General features: G+C 30.6%; 1 protein-coding gene across 1 annotated transcript; it reads right to left on the bottom strand.

Annotated features, from left to right (window-relative positions):
* Positions 1-12500: 12500 nt before the first annotated feature.
* Positions 12501-16643, bottom strand: LOC145090246 (GDSL esterase/lipase EXL3-like). The gene is made up of 5 exons (XM_079028550.1): positions 16302-16643; positions 14020-14150; positions 13656-13889; positions 13216-13471; positions 12501-12923 (listed from the first exon to the last, which is right to left on the bottom strand). Exons 1-5 carry the CDS (start codon positions 16600-16602, stop codon positions 12733-12735), a joined length of 1113 nt encoding a protein of 370 aa, XP_078884676.1. The 5' UTR covers positions 16603-16643; the 3' UTR covers positions 12501-12732.
* Between the last annotated feature and the right edge of the window lie 8220 nt (positions 16644-24863).

The following is a 24863-nucleotide window of genomic DNA, read 5'->3' on the forward strand; positions in this document are numbered from 1 at the left end:
AAGTCTTAGAGTTAGATACTCATTCGAAGAAACATCAAAGTTACGGTTATTACTTAGGATGAAGAGATAACGTATGGATTCATCATGTGAGTCCTGTTTCGTAGATGATTCCGGGACGTAATCATCCTAAGGGGGAGATAATTGTAACGCCCGTAGATCCGAGCTAGTCAATTTAGAGATAAGAGGGATCGAAAATGACTTTTTGACAAAAGATAATTTAGAATAAATAATCTTAACCAAGTTGTAGAATATGTCTCAAGGATTCCGCATATAAAGAGCGCCGAAATCCGAGTTATAACGAAGAAGTTATGACTCGTCGAAGTTTAGCGACGGAACCGGCATGACACGGGGAAGACGTAAATAATGAATTTATAATAGAGTGGATTTTAGACTTAGTAATCTAAATGAAAGTCGTAGAATATGTTAACCTGAGAACATCCATAAAAGGAAAGCCCAAATCCGATTTCGTATGAGGAAGTTATGATTTTTCGAAGTTTCGACTTAGCGGTGTACAACCCGAAGTTCGAGTATTAGATCGAGCGGTTTTTAGCCGACACAACCTAAACGAGAATCGAAGATCTCGTTATTAGTAGCGTAACGATAAAAAGACAGACTAAATTGTACAGCATATGAAGAAGTTATGAGATTTTAACGGACCAATCCTGTCCCGGCCTGTTAAAAATATAATTTTAAAAATAAAGTCAAAATTAGCCGACGAAGTCTAAACGAAAGTTGTAGAGTACGTCTCCACCTATGCGTGAATATAAAGAACGTCAAAAACGAAGTTCGTATAAACGAGTTACAAATTATAATAGCATATTTACGTATTAAAATAAAGTATAAATCATATATATGTACACATATATATACATATGTATATATCATTAAAAGGTATCGACGATGGGGTCATTATAAGACTAATGTTGAGTTCTTTCGACATTAGTTTAGTACAAATATCGTTAAATCTATTTAAAATAGTATTATAAAGGGGTGTTTAGTTGTTTATATAACTATAAGGTCATTAAGTAATTATGGAGGGTAGTTTTTGAAAATTCAATTAGTATAAATAAGGGCCTCTAGCTCTCATATTTCTTGCACCATTCTCTTGATTCAAGAGTATTTTTCTCCTTATCCGCCGAGCATTTCAGTCTCTCGTGATTCGACTTCTTTTTTTGTAGTTTTTAGTATAGTAAGGTGAGCGCTGAAGCGCTGCACAAATCTTTCTTAGAAAGATTCAACGACGAAGTTCTGCCCCTGTAGAGCCCGACTCCTAGCTAAAATCCCCTTGTAAGTAAGTTATGCTTACCCTATTTTAAATATAGTTTATATTTAAAATTAGTATTGTTATTATAAATTTATAATAAATATTTGAACTATTCTTATGACTTATATAAGTGTCGTTATCATATCTTTTTAACTACTCGCGGTACGGGGAATTTGATTTAAAGAGCTGCATAGGGTTGTTGGATTTCAAAAGTGCTATACGCCAAAATGGTCCTGCCCTTCGGTGTTTTATGTCTGGCCCTGTCTGTGCATAGTGGTTGGAAAGTATTGTTTAAACGCTTATATAATAATAATAATAATAATAATAATAATAATAATAATAATAATAATAATAATAATAATAATAATAATAATAATAATAATAATAATAAGACTAATAATTAGTCACGGTAAATATTAGACTAAAATCTAGTGTTAATAATACTAGGTTTCGTCGAAGGAAATTATTTTAAAGTAAACGAAGCGATGTCCGAGTACCGAGTCACCACCTTCTCAGGTGAGTGCATAGTTACTTTCATCTTATACATAGATATGAAGTATTTTATATAAACTACGTGCTATGTGTGCATATTATCTGAATACTTACTGTCTATGCTGGATGAACGTTTTTATACATGTTTTAAATGATTTAAACTGTATACGTATTTTATATATACAAATATGTTGGGTATGACATTGGTAGATGAATGATGAGAGATAAAAGATGATGTGAGTAAACATTGGCAACTATAGACTTAGTGCCTAATAAATAACATCGGCAGCTATGGACTTAGTGCCTATTGGACAAACACTGGTAGCTATGGAGTTAGTACCTGTTAGGAATTGGTAGCTATGGACTTAGTACCTATTAGATAAACACTGGTCGCTATGGATTTAATACCAGCAGCTATGGAATTAGTGCTTTACGAACGAGCATTGGCAGCTATGGATTTAGTGTCAGTCCTATAACTCTGGAAGCAAAGGACTTCAGAATGAACGAATGCGGGATAGATGACTCTTAGGATAGATCCTTAAGAGTAAAGAAGATAATGAGGATGGGTAATTGGGTCGATTGTTTGATTGTTTAAACATAATAATTATATTATTTTGGGTTGAAAACCCTATGTACTCACCAGGTTTTCCAACCTGACCCACTCAGTTTATTTATATTACAGGTGTTGAGATGAAGTCACATTACACTGAGAGATTAAAGAGATGTAGATCACTAGTGTAAATAAATGTAAGTTCTGTTTATGCTTATGTTTCTGTATTGACAATGACGTCCCAAATGTTTTAAAACGAATTAAAAATACTTTTCTTCGGAAATGCTTTGATAATGTATTTATCATGTTTTACTGGGAACAAATTCCGCAACATTTTTATTAAAAGAGGTACTCTGGTTTTTATAAAGCATAAACAAAATCAGTCTTTTCTGGCCGTGAAAATGGGGATATCACATCACATATAATTTATATGGACACAGACAAAACTTGTCTATATAAATATATGTGATGAAATACATCTAATCACATGTGACAAAATACATGAGACCAATTATTGAATCAAATATTCAAAAATAAAATGTTGTCCACATAAATCATATGTGATTAAATACATTAGTCACATGTGATTATATGTATCTAATCACATGATTTATTTGGACAAAATTCGAGAAAAATTAGTCACATGATTATATGTATCTAATCACATGTGATTATATATATAGGAAAAATTATTAAATCGATAAAGAGAAAATGAATCATGTGCACATAAATAATACGAGATTAAATATATATAATCACATGTGATTATATGTATCTAATCACATACAATTGATGTGAACAAGGTTCAATTTTGCGTTCTCGATTAATAGTTGTTCTTGTTTATTCAATCAGATGTGATTATATATATATATATATATATATATATATATATGTATGTATATGTATATATATATATATATATATGTAATCACATACGATTTATATGGACAATATTCGTTTTCACGTTCTCGATTCAATACTTGTTCTCATATGTTTATTCACATATGCTTAAATGTATTTAATCATATATTATTCATGTGTACAAGATTTCATTTCGCATTTACAATTCAATCGATGTTCTTTGTCCACATTTGAAAATGAATATCGTATACATATAATCATATATGATTTATATGGACAATATTCGTTTTGAGTTTTGGATTCAATATTTATTATCATGTATTTAATCACAAGTGATTATATGTGATTCGATACATATGAAAGTTATTGAATCGAAAATTTGAAAACGAATATTGTCTATATAAATAATATGTAATTAGATACATATAACCACATGTGATTATATGTATTTAATCACATATGATTTATGTGATTAATAAATATAATCACATATCATTTATGTAATTATATTTATTTAAATAAACGAGAACAACTATTGAATCACATATGATTTATGTGGACAAGATTCATTATCATGTTCTCGATTCAATAATTGTTCTTAGTCAACTTCAATCATATGTGATTAAATACATCTGATCACATGTTATTATATGTATCTAATCACATATGATTTATATGAAAAAAAAATATTGTCTTTACAAATCATATGTGAATAGATACATATAATCATATGTGATTATATACAAGAGAACAACCATTGAATCGAAAACGTAAAAAAAAATATTTGTTCACATTGATCATATGTTATTAAGTACATATATAAGATATTATTAATTACATGATAAAATTCAATGAATGGAAAACATGAAAACTATTCTTGTATATATAAATAATATGTGATTAAATACATATAATCATATATGATTATATGTATTTAATCACATATGATTTATGTGATTAAAGACATATAATCACACATGATTTCTGCCATTATATGCATTTAATAACATATAGTTTTGGTGGTTGTAGGTAGTGGGTGGTGGTCGTGTGGTGGAGATGCATAGTGATGTGTGGTGGTGGTGGAGTTAGGGAACGATGGTGATGGGTGGTGTTGGTGGGTAGTGGCCGATGTAGTGGTGGGTGATAGTTGGTTTGTGGTAGTTACGGGTGGTGGTTATGGGTGGTTATAGGTAGTGAGTAGTGGGGGTGGTGAAGGGTGGTGGGTTGTAGTGGTGGTGATGGATGGATGGCGGTCATTTGTTGTGGTAAGTAGCGCATGGTGATGGTTGGCGGTAAGGGTGGTAGTTTTAGTGGATGTTGGGTAGGGGTGATGGTGGCGGGTGGTGGTGGTTGGTAATGATGAATGGTGGTGGGTGTTGGTGGTGGCATGTGGTGAAATTTGGTGGTTGTGTAGGTTGGTTGTGGTAAGTGGTGGGTGGTAATGGTGGTGGTAGGTGGAGGTTGTGGGTGGGGGTGATGGTGATGGGTGGTGGGTGAAGGTGGGGGTGGCAGTGGGTAGTGGTAGGGGTGGTGGTGGCGGATGGTAATGATTATGGTGTTTGGTGGTTTTGGTGAGTGGGATTATGGTGTTTGGTGGTTTTGGTGAGTGGTGAGTAAGGGCGATGGTGGGGAGTAGTGGGTGATGGGTGGTGGTGGGTAGTGGACAATATTCATTTTTGCGTTCTCAATTCACTAGTTTTTCACGTTTATTTAATCACATATGATTATACGTATTTAATAACATATAAATCATATATGATTTTATACATATATTCACATGTGATTCGATACATATAATCACATGTGATTATATACACACGAAAAACTAATGAATCAAAAACACAATAACACATCTTTGTTCATATTAATCATATGTGATTAAATATTATATAATCAGGTATGATTAAATACATGAGAAACATTATCGAATGAAGAATACGAAAACGAATATTGTCTATATAAATCATATGTGATTTGATACATATAATCATAGTAGGTTAAAACCCGTGTACTATACATGTGATAAGTTAAAATAACATATACTAACAAAAACATAGTCATTATCATGAATTTGCAAACACTCATTTGTTTACACGTTCCACTATAAAAACTTCTTTGTTCCAAGATTAATGCTCTCATTACTAAATATTTTTCAACTATAGAATCCATATCTACTCCTTTCATGTTTGAAATCTTAAAAAAATATTTTTTATGAAGTAGACTATTATAAATGACAATCTCTAAAAAATAAAATGATATGAATGATTTTAACATGAAAGTAAAATGTTATAATTCACATTAACTTAAAAATGCTATAAAAACATACAAATATTATAAATATCATTAAGATGAAATTACATGCTATAATTGACATTAACATGAAAGTTACATGTTATATTTCAAACATAAAATGAAAGCAAAATGCTATAATTAACATTAACACGAAAGTTGAATGTTAAAATCTAAAAAAGTGATAATTAACATTAAAATAAAAAGTTGAATGCTAGAATTGAAAAAAAAGTGAAAGATATGCTATGATCAACATTGAAATTAAAGGCCAATGAAATATGAATGTTAAAATTGAAAAAAATGATATAATTGACATTAAAAGAAAAGTTGAATGCTAGAATTGAAAAATAATGAAAGAAATGTTATAATCAACATTGAAATTAAAGGCCAATGCTATAACTGAAAGAAAAAAAAAACGCTCCATCATTGTCGATAACATGAATGTTGAATGCTTAATTGAGAAATTAAAACTAAAAAAAGTATATTGATGATTAAATATGATAATGAAAAATAAATCATTTATAAAATTTATTAAATTAGTTTATTAAAAATATGATACTTAAAAGTTATCGCGTAAATAATAATGTATACATAAACGTAAATTAAACTTATAACAAATAAATAATTAAGACATTCAATTTTTTTATTAGATCGCCTCCATGGCAACCCATATGTTTGATTAATGCCTTATTGTAGCCTTTTAGTCAATAGTCAAAGGTAAACAAAATTTAGGAATAATCAAATGGTGTCAAATCCAAAATTATAAAATAAAAAGATCAACGATAACTAAAGAACCAGGTATATTGAGATACAAAATTTCAAGAAATAAAATTAAATGAACAGGTGTGTAATTCTTCTTTCGAATATATTGAATAGAAAGTAGCAAGATTAGGGGCATTGATAGATAGGAAGGAGTGAGTAATGACAAAATCTTTTATGTTGATATAAAAGAATGGCTTAAATGCTAAATATAACATAGTAATTATAATGAACTCACAATGTTATTTTCTAGTCTATGTATCTTTTTTAAAATTTCATTTACGGATACATTAGAAGGGAAATAACAATATTTTGTATCTTAACCAAAAATTGAAATGAAAAGTAAATTTTCATGATCAGAGCTTAGTTTAATAGATAAAAAAGATCTTATTAGAAGAGTAAAGAATATATATATATATATATATATATATATATATATATATATATATATATATATATATATATATATATATATAGATAAAAAAGATCTTATTAGAAGAGTAAAGAATATATATATATATATATATATATATATATATATATATATATATATATATATATATATATATATATATATATTATCTCCTACACTCATCATTCACAGATTTTTTTTTCCCACCGATGGCACCCTCTTTTTTCAAAACGAAACCCGACGATGAAGTCTTGATGGTGGTGTTAATGTGAAGATGAACATGGCAGCATCTCTATGACTTTGAAATTTTGATTTCAATTACAAATTAGACACCTATCAAGAGAAAGAGATAAATGAAAAAATGATGATTGTTATTTCCTTCTTTAGCCCAAAAAGTACATTGTTACACTAAGACTATACATGATTCTTTTCTACTGAAGATTTTTAATTCTAAACCACAATTTAGCTCAATATGCAAAAGATGACGCTAAAATGATAGCGTATTCCCATGGTTGTTATTGTGTCCAAGTATTCTGGAATGTACTTACATAAACATCACCTTTTTATTTTTAAAATATCAAGTTTATTTTAAGGGAAAAAATGTCAGAAGTAAGTTTGCATGGACAAAAATGTCAATCTGTCAGGGACAAACATGTTAAAACAGAATAAAATTTTTTAATCTTTCAACTAAAACCGATCCATGACAATTGAATGAGATTTACTTAGTCAAAACTTAAAAAGATGTTTCTAGTTATCAGGAACAAAAATGTCCAACCATCTTTTAATTAACAGTGATCTAAGATACTATTTTCTTGGTAAGTTTTGGAAAAAAAATTGTGAGCTGCATAACAACCGCACATATTTGATGATCGTTTTTTTAGTTTTGGGACAAGAAAGAAGTTTGTAGTTGTTTCTTCTCCACCCACCCCGTAAACTCGCCTCAGTAAAAAAATAATCACAAATGTGAACCACTGTAATTTACAAAAAAAAATAAACATTAAAAAATTAAATTTTGAATTAAACTCATTTAAATCTTATGTATACTCTAATTTCTCTTTCCAGTCTATTTCAATATGCAAATGATTTCGAAAAATTTCATTGTTCGATTTAAACTCATTAAATCATTTGTATGCTCTATCCCACCATACAACTCCCCATATCTCTCCCCTTGTTTCTACTTTGTGACCAACTATTCAACATTCTTCGATATTTTTGACTATTATAAGAAAAGGTTTTAATGTATGACCTCAATAAATGGATTTACCACCAACAATTTCAAATCAGATTATAGATAAATAGAACTTGAATCTTCATGGAAGTTTGGTCTGAGGTGTTTGCCACTAAAGACAATGCCAAATTTGAAAGTCGAGCGTAATGCATCTCAAGAAAATAAGGATCTTGAATGCCAAATTGGCTCCTACTACATGAAAAATGCATGTATCTGCAAAAGGAAATATGATTAACATTTGACGGAATTTAAAAAGAACACATTTAAATTTTGAATCAAATACCTTTCTACAATCATAACATCTACACCAACATCATGCATAGACTATGAAGAGTAGTTACTCCACATCAAATATGAGTATTAACATAGAAAATGATGTACAAAATCACCTGAAAGGACGAAAACACCCTTACAAATATGAGTATTAACATAGAAAATGATGTACAAAATCATCATAGGCTAAAAAGAAACATATGTATGTTTTCTATATTTTATAATCACAAAAATAATATATAATGAATACCTCTCCAATTATAAGACTTGAGGAAAACGATTTTAAACCCTCTTGAAACTTTGGTGCCACCTCATATACTATATCAACAATATTTCTCTCACTGAAAATATATAAAATGTGAGAAACATTTATTGTATAACAATAATAATAATTATTATTTTTTGAAGCTGTGAAGTAAGAAAGTACTGGTAGATTTTGAGAACTTCTACAACAACACAGAATACATGATGCCCAGAATAGGTGAATCCATGAGAAAGTACATATAAGGAATATAAAATGTTGGGAAATGTAATTCTAGACAATGATGGGAATCACCAATTCTGACGGAACCACGGAATAAGTTTTGGGATTTTATCGAGTTTATTGCTTTGTGAAGATATGACATCTGCAACTTCTGTGCTAACAAGAACAACGTATATGTAGAGGAAAGGGACTGAATTTTTTTGGCTTTTTTTTATTGTAATTCTTTTTGAGATTATATGGTATCTGATTTTAATCATTTTTATTTATATAATGTTTAGTGATTTTACCTTTGCTATGTAGACAAGATCAGGCTTAATCTTATACTTATCACATCCGAACATAGTTCCAATCCTTCCAAATGCACAGATTACCGGTAAATTACAATTGCAAAATGTTATTACTTATTACTACTCAACAAAATAAAAATATAAAGTTAAAATTAAAAACTACCACTTTACCTTATCAACTATGAATAAAATACCATATTTTCTAACAACAACCTGGACCTGCATAATGGTTACAAAGATATAACACAGGTGAGAGTTATTGCTTACATTAACTATAATATAGGGGAAAATTTGTAAATTTATAAAACCCAACCTTCTCAAAATAACCTTCAGGTGGAGGTATCACACCTCCTACTCCCATAACTAGTTCGATTACAATATCTGCGAATTGAAGATCTTCTAGATTCGAAGTATATTTCACGCGAGCATAAATTTTAGTGGTTAATGCATGCGATATCATATTTTATTTTGAAATGTTATCCATTTGATTATACCATGGAACTTCTATCAAATTTATAGAGGTATTGAGCCGATATGTGCAATCCTAACACTAAAACCCTAAGGAGTGCTACCATACGTAGATAATCATTAGTGAATCAACAAATTCGAAACCCTGTAACTATATTATTATAAACTAATTCGCAGAGCAAAATTTTGAAGAAATTTTAGGGCTTAGGATGATATATGGCTATAAATATGACGAAGTTTGGGATCACTACAATAAAAAAGTAACAAACATACATAAGAAGATTAGTTACTCCACAGCAAATTCGTAATAAAAAAGACGAATAAAAAAATCAGAAATCGAACCTATTGGTGGAGCAAGCTCTGAAGTGATAGGTGATCTTCGATTTCTTAAGGTTGAATTGAAACATGGAAGATAAGCTATCGGACCTGAACATGGTGATGAGTCCGAAGATTTCAATCGCTCTCCCTATTTTCTTTTCAATCGAACACTTGTGTGGAGGTGGTGGAGCGATCGATTCAATATTGTAAAGCCTAAATCCAGGAAAGTTTGTGACAATTAGGGTTTACATCAAAAGATATGGAGTGGGTCTCGCTGATTTAATGGGATTACGCTCAATGAGCGGCTGAAGATTATATGATTAGCTGATTTTACGGGATTGATGAATACACTGGGTTCTAAAACATTTGAGAGGGATGACTGTATGAGGGTAGAACAGGAATTTCATATAGATAATTTGAGCGGGAAAATTAGGTGAAAGAGTGTTTAGCTATTGCCACATGGCAGAAATGGTTTTATTTATTAGATTAGGGGATGTGATTATATGTATTTAATCACATGTAATTTATGTGACTAAATACATATAATAACTTATTATTTATATGATTATATGAATTTAATCACATATGGTGGTGGTGGTGGTGGATATGGGTGATGATGGGGATGTGGTGGTGGCGAGGTGGGTGGTGGTGATGGGTGATGACTGGTGGTGGTAGGTGGTAGGTGATGGGGGGTCATGGGTAATAACTGGTTTGGTGGTGGTAGTAGTTGGTGAAGGAAGGTAGGTGGTAGTGGTGGTGAAGAATGGTAGGCGTGGTGGGTGGTGTGGTGGAAGGTGGTGGCAGGTGGTGATTGGTGGTGGTGGGTGGTGGTTGTGGTTAGTGGTGATGGTGATGGGTGGTGGTGGGTCGTGGGTAATGATGGGTGGTGGGTGGTGGTGGCGGGTAGTAGTGATGGGTGGTAAGTAGTGGTGGTGGGTGGTGTTGGTTGGTTGATGATGATGGGTGGTGGTGGTGGTTGGGTAGTGATGGTGGTGGGTGGTGATTGTGGTGGTAGGTAGTGGTTGGTGGTGGTGGTGGTGGTGATGGTGGGTTGTGCGTGGTGGTTGTGGTGGGTGGTGGGTAGTAATAAGTGGTGGATGGTGGTGGTGGCTTGTGGTGGCTGGTGGTGGTGATGGGCGGTAGGTAGTGGTTGTGGGTGGTGGTGGTGATGAGTAGTGGAGGTGGGTGGTGGTGGCGGGTGGTAGTGGTTGGGTGGCGATGGTGGTGGGTGGTGATGGTGGTGGCGGGTGGTGGTTGGTGGTGATTGGTGGTGGTAGTGGTGGTTGTGGTAGGTGGGTAGTGGGTGGTGGTGGTGGTGGGTAGTGATAGGTGGTGGTGGTTAGTGATGGGTGGTGGGGGCGAGTGGTTGTTATAGGTGGTGGGTCGTGGTCGTGGGTGGTGAGTTGTGTTAGTTAATGAGTTTTTTAAATTTTTTGTAACTTTTATTTATTTATATGAATATTATTTTATAATTTTAATTAAAAAAATTGTGTGGTACAAATTTGTTTTCAAATGTTCTCGCGATAAGAAATGTTTTCGATTGAACGCATCCATATATATATATATATATATATATATATATATATATATATATATATATATATATATATATATATATGAGAAAAATAAATATGTGGCTGTTAAGTACCTAAGCTTAGGTATACAAACTTTTAAACGGCGTAGTTTAAACAAAAAAAAATCTAATTTCATTTTCTCTTAGTTTGTTTTCAATAAATACCATTGAATTAAGTTCAATTATGGAATGAAAAAAGATCAATTATATATATTTTTATTGCAAATAATTCTTGAAGTTTCTAGAGAAAATAAAAAACCAATATTTTTTAACGAATATTACTTAAGCGTTTTGTCTTTTAATTGAAAAACTATATCCAATAATTTTGTGAAAAGTTTGATTGAGTTATAATATGTTTTTCTTTTATCTTTTATTCTATTAGTTTTCATTTAGAATTTAATAAGGTTGATTAAATGGTCACGACTTTTAATGCTTTAAGTTCTTAGACACAATGAAGAAAAAAAACATAAATTTGATCGATTTAGTAAGTTACATGACACTTTTGGTCATTGGAATGAAATATTTTATATTTTTTAGGAATCTTTTAATATTCAAAGTTTAGCCTCAACACTTTAAGGAATTGACAAATTTGGTCCCTTTTCTAAAAACTTTCTAATTCCAACCCCTTTAATTTTTTAGCCATTTTGACACTTTTTGTCCATACAGTTAAAACTTTTACATTTTGTTCATAAAAAACACAAAAATGGTCCGGTGCGAAGCCAGTGTTTTTCCGCTTCCCTTATGAATAGTAAACTTGCATGTTTTTTCTCAACTTTTCCCCTCATTTTTTAGCCATTTTGACACTTTTAGTCATTTCAATCAAAACTTTTACATTTTTTTGGAACCTTTTAATATTCAATGTTTTGCCACAAAACTTTAAGGAATTGTCAACTTTGGTCTATTTTCTAAAAACTTGTTAATTCCAGCCCGTTTAATTCTTTAACCATTTTGACACTTTTTGTCCTTACAGTGAAAACTTTTACATTTTTTCATAAAAAAACAAAAAAACAGCCCAGGGCGAAACCCAAATTTTTTCCGCTAGTTATCTGATGAAAATAATACAAAATACAATCCAATTTCTACGATAAAAAATAAGGGATATTACACAATCAAATAAGTATATTTTCTTTGTTCTAATTTTTAGTAGTGATATCAAAGAAGAAGAAGAACTAGTTGATCATCAAAAAACATCTACGACATTTGAAAAATAATAAAATGTATTATAGATTAAACGATATCAAATACGTAACACAATATATCCATATATTTATTGAGAAGAAACATCACAAAAAAGTCAAGATTCAAATGCTAACACAAGGAAAGACGGGGAGTTTGGTAACATTAGCTAAACAACAAAATGTTAACTGCATTGTTTAGACTCATTGTTTGTTAAAGGTGTAAGCCTTCCTTTATTCATGAACAAAGGCGTTTTATCTAACATTAACAATTTAGCTACCAGTGCAATTCAATTATCTTAGAATAAACTATTAACTAAATCTGGTAGAACTTGATTTACAAAGATAATACATCCTTTCTCTGAAAGATGGATACTATCCCAGAACAAAAATTTAGAGTCATCATGGCATGTCAGGCTGAGTTTGTTGCATAGAAAGAGCACCTCTATCGCTCCAGTTCCACAACAACCTTTATCTGTAACCTCCAACCCTAGCAAAAGGTACAAAAATATAATAATAATAATAAGTAATTACTACAATGTGAATATGAAAAATGTAGTCTAAAATTATTTTAGAAGGTAACTCCAAATTAAACATAACTCATACTATCCGCTGTGTGATTACTTGTAATATCCACTCTAAAACAAAGGTAGATTGATCGAAAACTAATTGACACTTAGCAAAATACGATTTAGAGAAAACCGACATAACTAAAAACTTTGTAGCATCATTAAAATTTTGACATAAGTAGTCGTAAAACAATATTTTGGATATAGTGATACCATATTGGTGAGGGTTTTCAATGATGCTCATCAAAGGATTGTAGAAATCAACAAAAGCAACCCTGGACTGAAGAAGATTGCTTTCAAGAAATTTAAGTTGTTGTTTTAGCATGTCATTGAACAATTGTACTGCATTATTGTCGTTGTCTACACACTTTCTTAGTACTCCACCAGATAACGTTCTTTGAACCGGTAAACAGCCAACTGGGGGCCCGCTAAGGACAGCTATCTTTCTTGCTCCCAATTTGTGTATTTCCTTCAAATAATTTAAAACCAATCGTATGTTAATATATCTCATTTCAACGTTTTCTTTGAACTTTTATTGAATGCTTGAAGCAATGATCTCTTAACATTTATGCTCTGTCTAGTAAGAAAATAGAAATATCATATAGTTATTGATATAAAAACCATTCAAAAAATGATTGATAAAGAGTTATTACCTTTACAAAGTTTACGGCTAATTGTACCAACATTTTATTATAAGTAGGAACATCATATTGGACTCTTCTAACAGGAACAGTAGAGTAACTAATAAAAAAATCATTGGTGCTTGCTGAAATCAGGTATACACTTTTGGTAAGTATATTTTCGGTAGCATCTTCTCCAACGATCTTATTGAGCTTCCCAATGTATTGTTTGAACATCTCTAGTTGACTCGATAGTGGTATAACAGACTATTTACGATATATGCATCCGAGTTGGAACACACACACACACACATAAACACATATGAGATACATTCAACAATTAGTTCAAAGGGTAGGAATGAAAATGTATTATTAAAAGAAAAATCAAAAAGCATACCGTAATTGTAGGGGTTATGGGATCATATCCACTGCCACCGGAAGCAAAACTTACACCAGTTTTAAGATCTTGGTCTTGTATGAGAGGGTCCAAATATGCTGGAAGATACTCTTTCACTCCTAGTGCATTGACTTATAATTTCATATGAAACAATTGCAGTTTTGTTAGTTGAAATGATCTATAAGTTTATAATACATGTATGGCGTATGACATTGCACTACACCCCTTCCAGTTTAATGAAAACATATATTATGCCCAATATAACAAATGAGGTTTTATTAATAAGTGCAAATTTCTTAGATTTTAGCAACTTCTATCTACTTTTGGTTATGAACTTTACAAGGGGGGCAACTATAAGAAATTGAGTTTCAAGACAAAATCTTTGGGGACGAAATTAGGTTGTTACTAAAGGTTAACCTACAAGGATGACATTTTCTTGCTAAGGTTATTATAAAAGTAGAGTGTTTTTCTTAACTTTCAATGCGTTTTTTAGAAAGACTACATATTAATAAAACGACCCAACAAGAACCGATGAAATAGTACTTTTAAATAATAAAAAGTATAAAAAGCTTATTTATTGTAACAAAATAATCTTTGTAATCCATAATGTAGATTTAATGAAATAGTTGAACGGAGCCGAGTGTGTAGTTCACATTCAATAGATTAAACTTAATTATACTAAGATGTTACGGCTAAGTTCAATGGATATAGAGTTTAATTACCATTAAATTTTTCTATATGAAAAAAATATATTTTTATCTTAAATTAAATAAATGTTCTATTTAATTTTTCTAGAGTTCAATAAATTATATGAAAAAAACTAATTAAATTATATAAATTGTAGAATAATAATATGATAATTTTTGTATGCACTGTGATATGTCTAAACTTTTCTAAGTCCTTTAAAAATGATAAATTAAAAATAAATACAATGATCGGTTAATGATTAATATCATAAACGGATCAAAGATGTTTTTGACGAATCTTCTATTATGTAATTTCACCATAAGAGTATAGGTCTCATTTGGCCAAACTAACTAGTATCTATAAGGCTCAAACTGAAAAATGCTAGTTGATAGCTACAAACTTTGAAGTTATGGTTTTTATTTGTGAAGCATTGCTTAAAAGGCTAAAAGGTGGTAAGGTCACTTGAATTATAACTTTTTTGTATAAAATAAAAATTAAAAGATTGTATGGCTACACTTTGTTTTTTTAATTCTAGCTTGTTTTAAAAAGGTAAAAGCTTCTTAAAGTTCTAAAAAAATCAATGTGAATATATGGCTTAGTTGACTTTATCACTTTAGAAAATTAAATGGTTTGAATTTTGGATTATAAGTGGGAAAAGAGTGTATTGATAACTTTTGATTTAATGAAAGGTCACTTATTATCTTTTATAGTCGACCAATTTTTAAACCAACATCAAAAAAGTTAACTTAATAAGTGGATTTAGTGGCTACGACTTGAGACATACTTCCAGCACAAAAGGTTCTAAAATCTTTACGTCTACTAGATGGAAAAAGTGAGGTTGTGTATTACACGTGAAGAAAATGGCTTGCTTATATACACAATTACAAATCCATGGAGATAGTTTGCATAGAAGTTCTGTAATTTTGAAAAATATTTACCTAAAGATAGCAGTTTGAAATTTAATTACAAAAGATGGTAAACCAATTTTTTTTATGCGTTCTATTATTTTATTTTAATCTTTTTAATTAGACTTCAACATTCATACCGATCATATCATTGTTTTCAAACTATTACCATTTTTTATGGAGATCATTCTTTTTGGTGCTAAACAATCCTCAAAAAGTTAAAATTTTAGGAAACCCTAAGCTTTAACAAAATCAAATTCAACTTAAGTTTGAACCATGATAATTTTGTCAACCAAAATTTAATGTCAGATAAACATTTGACTTTCTTGCCGATCTTTATCTATGATAAAAGTGTGGTCGTGTCAACATGCCACCAAAAAAAAAAGAAGGTTGGAGGAGGTTTTGTTGTCGGCATCCATTTTTTCCGGCAAAAGGAAACCATGAGGCAAGAAAAAACGCGAAGGACCACGTTTCCTCATTAATTAGTCAATGTTGACATTGTTTTTTTCGTTTATTTAATATAAAAATACGAGGCCCACCATCCTTTTCCCAGTATTTGGTGATTATATGGAAACTAACTTTATGTGGTAAATATTTTTTATTAATTATATTTTGGTATAAAACTCGTTTGCATAGACCATGATGAAAACACATGTGTAAAAGAAAAAAAAAAAAAAAGGAGAGAAATACCGAAGAAGTCAGCTAGTGATTTTCCATCGGTGAACCTTCCTGTTGGTTTTCCATCAACGAAATCCTTTCCGTAGGGATGAAAATTGGCCTTAACGATAGTGTTGATATAATTATTATTACCCTGATCCAAGTAGGAGTCTCCGAATGTAATGACTGCTGGTATAGACACATTTTCAAGTAGATTTAGTGCTCCCTCGCTGTAGCATAAATAAATAGAGGAAAATAGATAGTAGACAAGAATGACATTTGTAACTGAAAGAAGCATTGGGAAACAATATATGTTCGAAATGGCATCAATCATTCGATTACGTAGAGATGATTTGATGACAGATGACTAGTAGTATTGGTTTATAAGTAGTATTTTTCTCGTTAATTGAATACTTCGTTTACCCATGGGATTTGATAAAGATGTTGCAAATCTTTAACTTAAAGTGTGGGATATATACTAGCTTAAGTTATGGGGTTATATAATATCTTGTTGTTTGAAATCCGCTGTGAAATTCAAAAGCTTTAAGCATTATTCTTCGTAGCATCTAAATTTTATATCAGTAAAGAAAAAACATTCACACACGGATTTGGAGTTATTCTGCAAAATTTAAGGTATAAACTAAAACTATGTTTTAGAAGACAGTTGTTACGCAATAATAAAGGATATAAGACCGTGGCTTATCTATCACAAAATTTACAATATTACGCATTGATTAGCTCTGAAATTATATCATGTGTAATTAACTTGGCAACCAAAGTCTTAGACCCAAATGTATGTTTTTAGAATATGTCATTTATTTAAAATAACTCTTATTTAATTTTATTTTGGATAATTTGTTGTGATTCATATTAACCAGAAGGAGGGTCCATATTTCGTATGGGTGGTGTATTTAATTATGTTGCTGCCCACTTATGTTAGTGTGTATAGACATACATGAATGTACAATAGAATATATGCATATGATTATGGTAATATGAATGTTATTTTCTGATCTTTTTCTCATTTTCAAATTGTTAGTCATCAATCTTTTTCCCCAACTGTAAGCTGCTTCATATTGAATTCAACTCGTGGTCAAAGATAAGGCATAATTACCTAGAAGCTAGAGTAGATTGTGGCAAAAAAGACTTAATTATTATATAAATAATGAAGTAATATGTTTTCTTCTTTTATTAAGAAAACATTAGACTAGAGAGAGTGGGTGTGGCCTGAACCGCACTCCCCTTTCCACATAAGCACAAACACCGCCCCTTGGGTGCGGTAGAGAGTGCAATGCGGCTTTCCAACAGAGCACTCCTTCAAACAACGTGACTGGTTCCTTTTTCTCACATTCATCTGATTGGTCTATTTTATTTATTAAAAATAAAAAAAATACCCAAGTGTAGCACCACTCTTTGGGTGTGGTATGAAACCATACTTTTGTGGTAACGGGTGAAGTGACACCTACGTGTCACTGCGGTTTCATGAGGGAGTGCGACACCACTCCCTCCAGCCTTTACCAATTACACTAAACTTCATAGTTATCTCCTCTCCTTATTCTAATAAAAGAATATATTTATTCTTCTTTTACTATTGTCACCTATTATGTCTCTTAATTAATGTTATGTCTTTTGTCAACCTATTGATTATCTATTTCATAGTTATCTCATCTCCTTATTCTAATAAAAGAATAAGTTTATTCTCCTTTTACTATTTTTACTATGAGTCACCTTTAACTATTCTTCTTTTATTTAAATCAATAATTATAATTTTATATTATTAATATATATATATATATATATATATATATATATATATATATATTAATTAATTAACAATTTGTTTAAAATAACTGATTAATAAGCACTACAAGAAAAATAGGGGCTTTTGTGACTAAAATATCATAGACTGATTAATCAGTCTTGGATACTATGTATCTGAGACTGATAAATCAGTCTCAAATACAATTTAGGACCGATTTATATGTGTGAGTTATTAGGAACTAACCAAACTTATTTGACACTAAAAATCAGTCCCTAATATGTTTGCGTCGATTAAGGTTTGGTGAGAAACATATTGGGGACTGAATTTTAGTCTTAAATAGTCTAGTACCAACTTTGACTTTGGAGGGGAATTTATGTGGGATTGAATTTTAGTCTCTGAGAGACTTGTGCTAGTTTTATTGTGCATGCAACTTATGAAGGACTGAATTTTAGTCATTGATACAATTACACCAATTTTTCATTTGGATGGAAAAGTTTTTAAACACTAAATTTTAGTTTCTAATAGATATATACTATTTGGCATTTGAATAAAAACTTATAACTAACTAAATTTTAATATCTAAGACTGATTATCTAGTAATAGATTCTGTAAATAAGAGCCTAATGAATCAATCATGAATACTATTTCGAAAGAAACTTATTAGGGACTAAAGTTTAGTCTTGCATATAATAGCCACTTTTGAATTTGGAGTAAAATCACCATACACCGCTTCATCAGTCTTGGATACCATCTATATAGGACCGATGAATTAGTCTCAAATATCATCTAAGACTAATGTTAATGCATGTATCATTAGAGATTGACCAAACATATTCGAGACTACATTGAGTCCCTATTTTTTGCGCCAGTTTAGGTTTTGAGGGAATCATATTGGGGAATAATTCTAGTCTCAAATAGTCTAGCGTTAATTTTAACTTTTGAGGGAAACTCATTAAGGATTGATGAAAAAATTAGCGCTCATGAAAAAAAACATGAAAACTAAAATCAATTTCCTTTTTAAATCGCAAACAAAAATTGAAAATTAGCCAAATCAAAATCAAGCAAGAAAGAGAAAGACAATGAAATATAAGTTTTAACAAACGGAGACGTTGTCAAAATATAGGAGACATGACCGACAAAGATCATCAATGAGTTCTATACGGGAAGATGAAGTTGCTTCACCAATCCTCTCCATTTATATGTTGAACCGTATATATTTTAGAACTATACATTTATGTTTTATATTTTAATTCCAAACAAAATTTTAAAAAGAAAAGCTCCACACACATTTTATAATTATACATTTATGTGAATTTCATCAAACTACAGGGGCTATATATGTAATTTAATCTAAAAACGTTATTTTAGGAAGGAAACGAATAAAAAAATAACAAATTTTTTTATATCCAAATTTTTAAAACTCCGACTCTATATCTTATGTTTATGTTCCAAAATTTTAAAGAGCCAAAAATGTATTGAGGCAAAAAGAACCTAAGTGTTGTTTCATAATTATTGTTGTTCACTATTTGGATAAAACCGAATTGTCAAATTAGACAATTTGGATTGCACTATTTGGTTCAGATATTCGAATTTTTTGTTTGGTTTTTCAACAAAACCGAATTATTATTTTGAATTTCGATTTGGTTTTTGGTTTATAAAATAAGAACCAAATATTTCAAAAAAACCGAATAAATATTTATTATTATATTTATCATATATATCTATAGTTATTTATTAATTTTGTAATTTATTTTTTCAAATAGGTCCAAAACGTTTCACCCGATAAAAAAACATTAATATGCATTTTCTCTCAAAAGTTATCTATCTATAAAATATTTAATTATAATATATGTTCTTAGTAGTTCTTTATAAATATCAAATCACAACTAAATAATTTGTTTTTGTTTCTTGTGTAAATTTAGGTAATGTTATAATTATATGTCGTTTTAAAATGTTTTGAAAACCGAATTATAAAAACCGATCCAACCGAATTGTAATTAAATTGGATCGGATCAAAGTTGAATTTAATTTGGACTATTCGAATCCATGTTTTGAAAACCGAAATCAATTTGGATTCACTTGATTGGATCGGATCAAACCGATCCATCCAAACGAACACCCCAATTTATAATCATAAAACTTAATTCCAGCTCACCTCCTTGGTTGTGTCTACTGCTAAACTGTCACCTGCTCTTTTCTATTCCGCCCTTCTTCTTTGTCTACTACATTGGCAGGATTCTATGTCTCTACATCGGCTCTAACAGGCATGTGAAATGTTTTCTAGTCTTCCCTTGATCCTCTATTTTCCCTTTCCGATTCTTGGGTTCATAATTTTCATAATGTTTTAATGGAAATTCTTGTTAGATACAGGAAAGTGGTGGTTATGGAGAAGGAAAATAAGAGGATTGGGGATGATACACCATGAGTCGGCAATTGCAATTGTTAAAAGACTTTGATCTTCCCATTTGTTTAATTACTTTTGATTTTCGCTTGGCTATTTTATAAGCACCCTACATGTAAATTAATCAGTACCTCCTCTCCTCAAATACACTATTTCAAAACATAGAAAGCGATTTAGGGTTCTATCTCCCATTTAAGTGTTATCTTATGAAATCAACTAATTAGATTCATGGAGGTGGTTCTATGCGACTAGATATTTGAAGTTATTTGTCTTTTTTTTGCGTTTCAGTCTCTTGCAAAATACGTTCTTTGAACTTCTCATTCGTCTAACAAGGAGTCTCTCTCTCTCTCTCTCTCTCTCTCTCTCTCTCTCTCTTTTCTCTTTCTCTTTGTGTGTGTCTATATATATATATATATATATATATATATATATATATATATATATACACACACACACACACACATACAAATACATATATGTTTTTTTAAAAATTTTTGATTTATTGATCTAATACGTAGACTAAAACCAAATGACAGAGGTGAGAGACGTTCTCCTTTAATAAGTTAGATTTCACCAAACATATTAATCATCAACACTGTAAATCCAAAACACCACACCTGTTTTGTTTTTTTTTCTTTTTGAGTTAAATTTTTAGGCTTGAGTGGAACAATGGTTCACTAAACTGGAGGAACATATTATATTAAGAAACTATAAACAAAGATTATACAAGATAACATATCTGATCATAATCTCTTGTATACATACAGATCAAAATTCCTATTATAGACGAATCCATTTTTGATGATAGAAAGCGAGCAACTCAAGGAGTTACCAACTTCTAAAGGTGTCAGTACTGATGTTCAAAATAAGGTAAATCTTGTATTTTAGGTTCTGGAACAGATGGTTTTAAAATATAAAACAATACCACTTTGCTTTTGCTCATATTTCGAACTTTAATTATTGAATGGTAGTTCCACTTTTTGTTTCCTTTTAAGAATTTTAGATTTAAATGTATGGTTATACTTTATAGAGGGTAATTACTAAATTCCTTCATGAATTACTACTAAAGTTAACTAAGACAACTTTGTTGTAGTTGATTTCCATGCACAGCAGGTGTAAAAAGAATTTTCTATATTTTTTATGGCTAAAAATGTTTCAGATTTGGAGAAGGTATAGAGTTGCTGCTACAAGTTCCTATCTGCGATAAAGTGGTGTAGGTAAATGAATGATATTACTTTTCAGCAATGGTCTTGGTCAAAGAGAGAAGCCATCGACCATGTTTCCTTTATCTTAGTCTTCGTGCATCTTCTTTCATCACTAGCAATTGATGCCTCCATCCACAAGTGTTGCTTCAGGTCTTTTGTATCTTCATGAGGGTTGTCAACGAAGGATTATTCATAGGGATATTAAGGCCTCTAATATTTTGCTTTCATAGGATTTTAAACTGAAGGTAATCAAATAAAATTACAAAGGTTTAGACTATGCTTTTTGTTAGTTGTTTTCTTACGAAGATATTTTATTTTTAGTGATTGCTGATTTTACTAACATTAAAGTTTTTAACGGAATTATAGATTTGCAGAATTGCTACTAGATCAATGGATGCACCTCACTGTATCACAACTTGAAGGGACATTAGGTATGTGAACAAACGAATGACATGGTTTTTTTGTACTTTTATAGATAGTTTGTGGCATGATGGAATCAGGGAAGGAATGGCATGGTTGATTCTATTGGAATTAACAAAAATCTGTGTGTTTTCCCCAATGGAATGGGATGAACGATTACTTTCATCCCTTAGGCATGTTTTCTCTTAATCCATCAAGAAATGGAATATAAAATTGGAATGTAACCCATATTTAATTTTGTAGTTCTTAATAACACCAATCCTATTATATAATTCATTATGTTTAACTAAATACCATTTTCTAAATAGCTAAATAAATATAATTTTTATTACAACTTATTCGGGTTTTAATGAGCCTTTAATATATTTAGTTATTTATTATTTATTTAAATTTCATTAATTATAATTAAAATAATCTATAGAACAGGGATTGAATTATATATTGTATTTTACTAATAATATAAAAAAATTCATACAAAAATCTTTTCCATTTTTACATGACAACATATCATGGAATGCAATCTCTCATTCCATTACCTTGTCCATCCCATTCATTTTCTCATTTCATTCCATCCAACTAGATAGATTTTTTAGAATTTGGCTTACAAAGTACAATGCCATAATCTGTTTCGGGCACCTTCTCTCACAATTGACGATTTCTCACAATTGGCAATCATCAGGTGATAGTTACAGAAACGAGAACCACAACACCATGAGAACCACACATCTAGTTGAGCACATTACCAGGAGAGGATTGATCACGTTTGAATTAGTTCATTTGTGCTAGGTAAATGGGTCTGAACATGTCTTAATTGGATATTGTGTTTTGTTAGGAAATTGATATAATATGATGAAAAAGTTAATGTATTACATTTGTTTAGCATTGGAATATTTTTTATATTTGACATATTACATATTGTGAAGTAAATTGTCTTTTTTTGTGTATGATGTTATTTTGTATTATGAGACATTAATTGTCATTTAATTTAAAAAATTAGTAAATTTGTGAAAAGTATATAACTATATTTAGTTTAAAAGACTTAACATTAAGACACGTAAATCGTGTATCTTTTTTTGTTATTAAAGACTAATATGATTTAAGTTGAACTTGAAGAAAAGACATTGGAGACTGAACATGATAGTATTAAAAACTAATATTTTGTCTTTGATAGATAGTATCAAGGGTTGATACGAAATAAACTAAAGATTTAAGTGAAAGTATTAGAGACTGAATGATATAGCATGAAAGACTGATATTCTGTCCCTAAAAGATAGTATAAGGGACTGATATGGCATAAAAGTTGGGATTCAAAGAAAACACATTAGAGACCGAATAAGATGGTTTCAAAGACTGATCTTCTGTCTTTGATACTTTCATATATTAGGGACTAATTTTCAGTCCCGAATACATAAAAAATCCACTATCTACGAGTAGGTTTCAGGGATTAGCTGGGGACTAACTAAATCAGTTTCTAATTCTCATCAAAGACTGATTATATCAGTCTCTGATACCCATTTTTCTTGTAGTGAAGTTTGAGTTTTTGTTATGAAAGTTTAATTAATTTTATAATAGTGATTTTCACGGATTATAAACATATGTCATTAAAATAACCAAAAATCCTTTTCCATAATTTTTGTAGTTGGAAATATCATTTTTTCCATTAATAGGAATCACTAAAAATAAAGAAACAAAATTGATTTCGAATGTGCATTATGGAATTGGATTTGAAATTTTCTAAACAGAGATGTTGCATTCCATTTTTTAGTATCTAATTAACATCGAGAATGTCAAATTAAGTTATTTTAGTACTAATATAATTAAACACTTGAAAAAAAACTATCACCCAAGTAACTATAGTTGCTTATGTACAGCTAGGTGTCAAGATTCCAACATATAACAGCCACCGCAAAGGACTAAGATCACTTATTGCAGATTAATCAATGATTTTTCGATTAAAATAAATATTATGTGCAAAAATGATTGCGTTAACGTGCATTACCATTATGAATTAGGCAAATCAAATATGTGTTTTGGGTTCAAGTGTTGATCTTCATGTGGTAAAAAACATAGGTGATAGGGTCAACACCTTCCTTCTTTTTAGCTTTTGCTATCTACAATCTAGCCCGAAAAAAGTACTTCTACATAGCAACATAAAGATCATAGATATGTGATCTTGAAAGTCACTTTTAAAATGTGTGTGGTTAAATGTTGAGAAACTTCTACAAGAAAGAGTCATACCAGCCTTCGTAACATCCTCAGTTTCATATTTTTTGTCTTGGCCAAAATCCAATCTTCGGCGCTTTTCTTTTTCTAAATTCGAACATTTGGTATAAAATATATTCATATTAAAAATCCATAATTGCAAATAAAAAAATACCAGTTGAACTAGCCTTCTTCATTTTCGAATCTAACATCTCACTCAACCTCTGACTGCCAACTCATAAACTTTTTCATGGTTGTATTGTAACACCATGTTTCAAGTCATTTCATAATTCGGGGTCGTGACCCGACGATCAAGAATCATAAGGCTTCGGGTTTTGGGGAAAGAGAGGTTTAGACCCATTTGGATGTGGGTAATGTAGATTATGTGATCCAAGAGTTCGGTTGTACTTTGGAGTCAAAGGGTGAAATACGAAAAGTAGTGTTTCAGGCTTACTTTAAGAATTAAAGATTTTAGTTCAAGGTGTTTTAAGTCAAAATAAATTAGATAGGATTGTAGAGCTCCTGAATACCTTTCCATGGATATAATGATCGTCAAAAACGAAGAAGTTATGACCGTTTGAAGTTATAAAGATTTTGGGGTAAGT

The sequence above is a fragment of the Lactuca serriola genome, chromosome 2 (assembly GCF_051521515.1).
Source record: "Lactuca serriola cultivar US96UC23 chromosome 2, Lser_US96UC23_V15, whole genome shotgun sequence".
Lineage (NCBI taxonomy): Eukaryota > Viridiplantae > Streptophyta > Magnoliopsida > Asterales > Asteraceae > Lactuca > Lactuca serriola.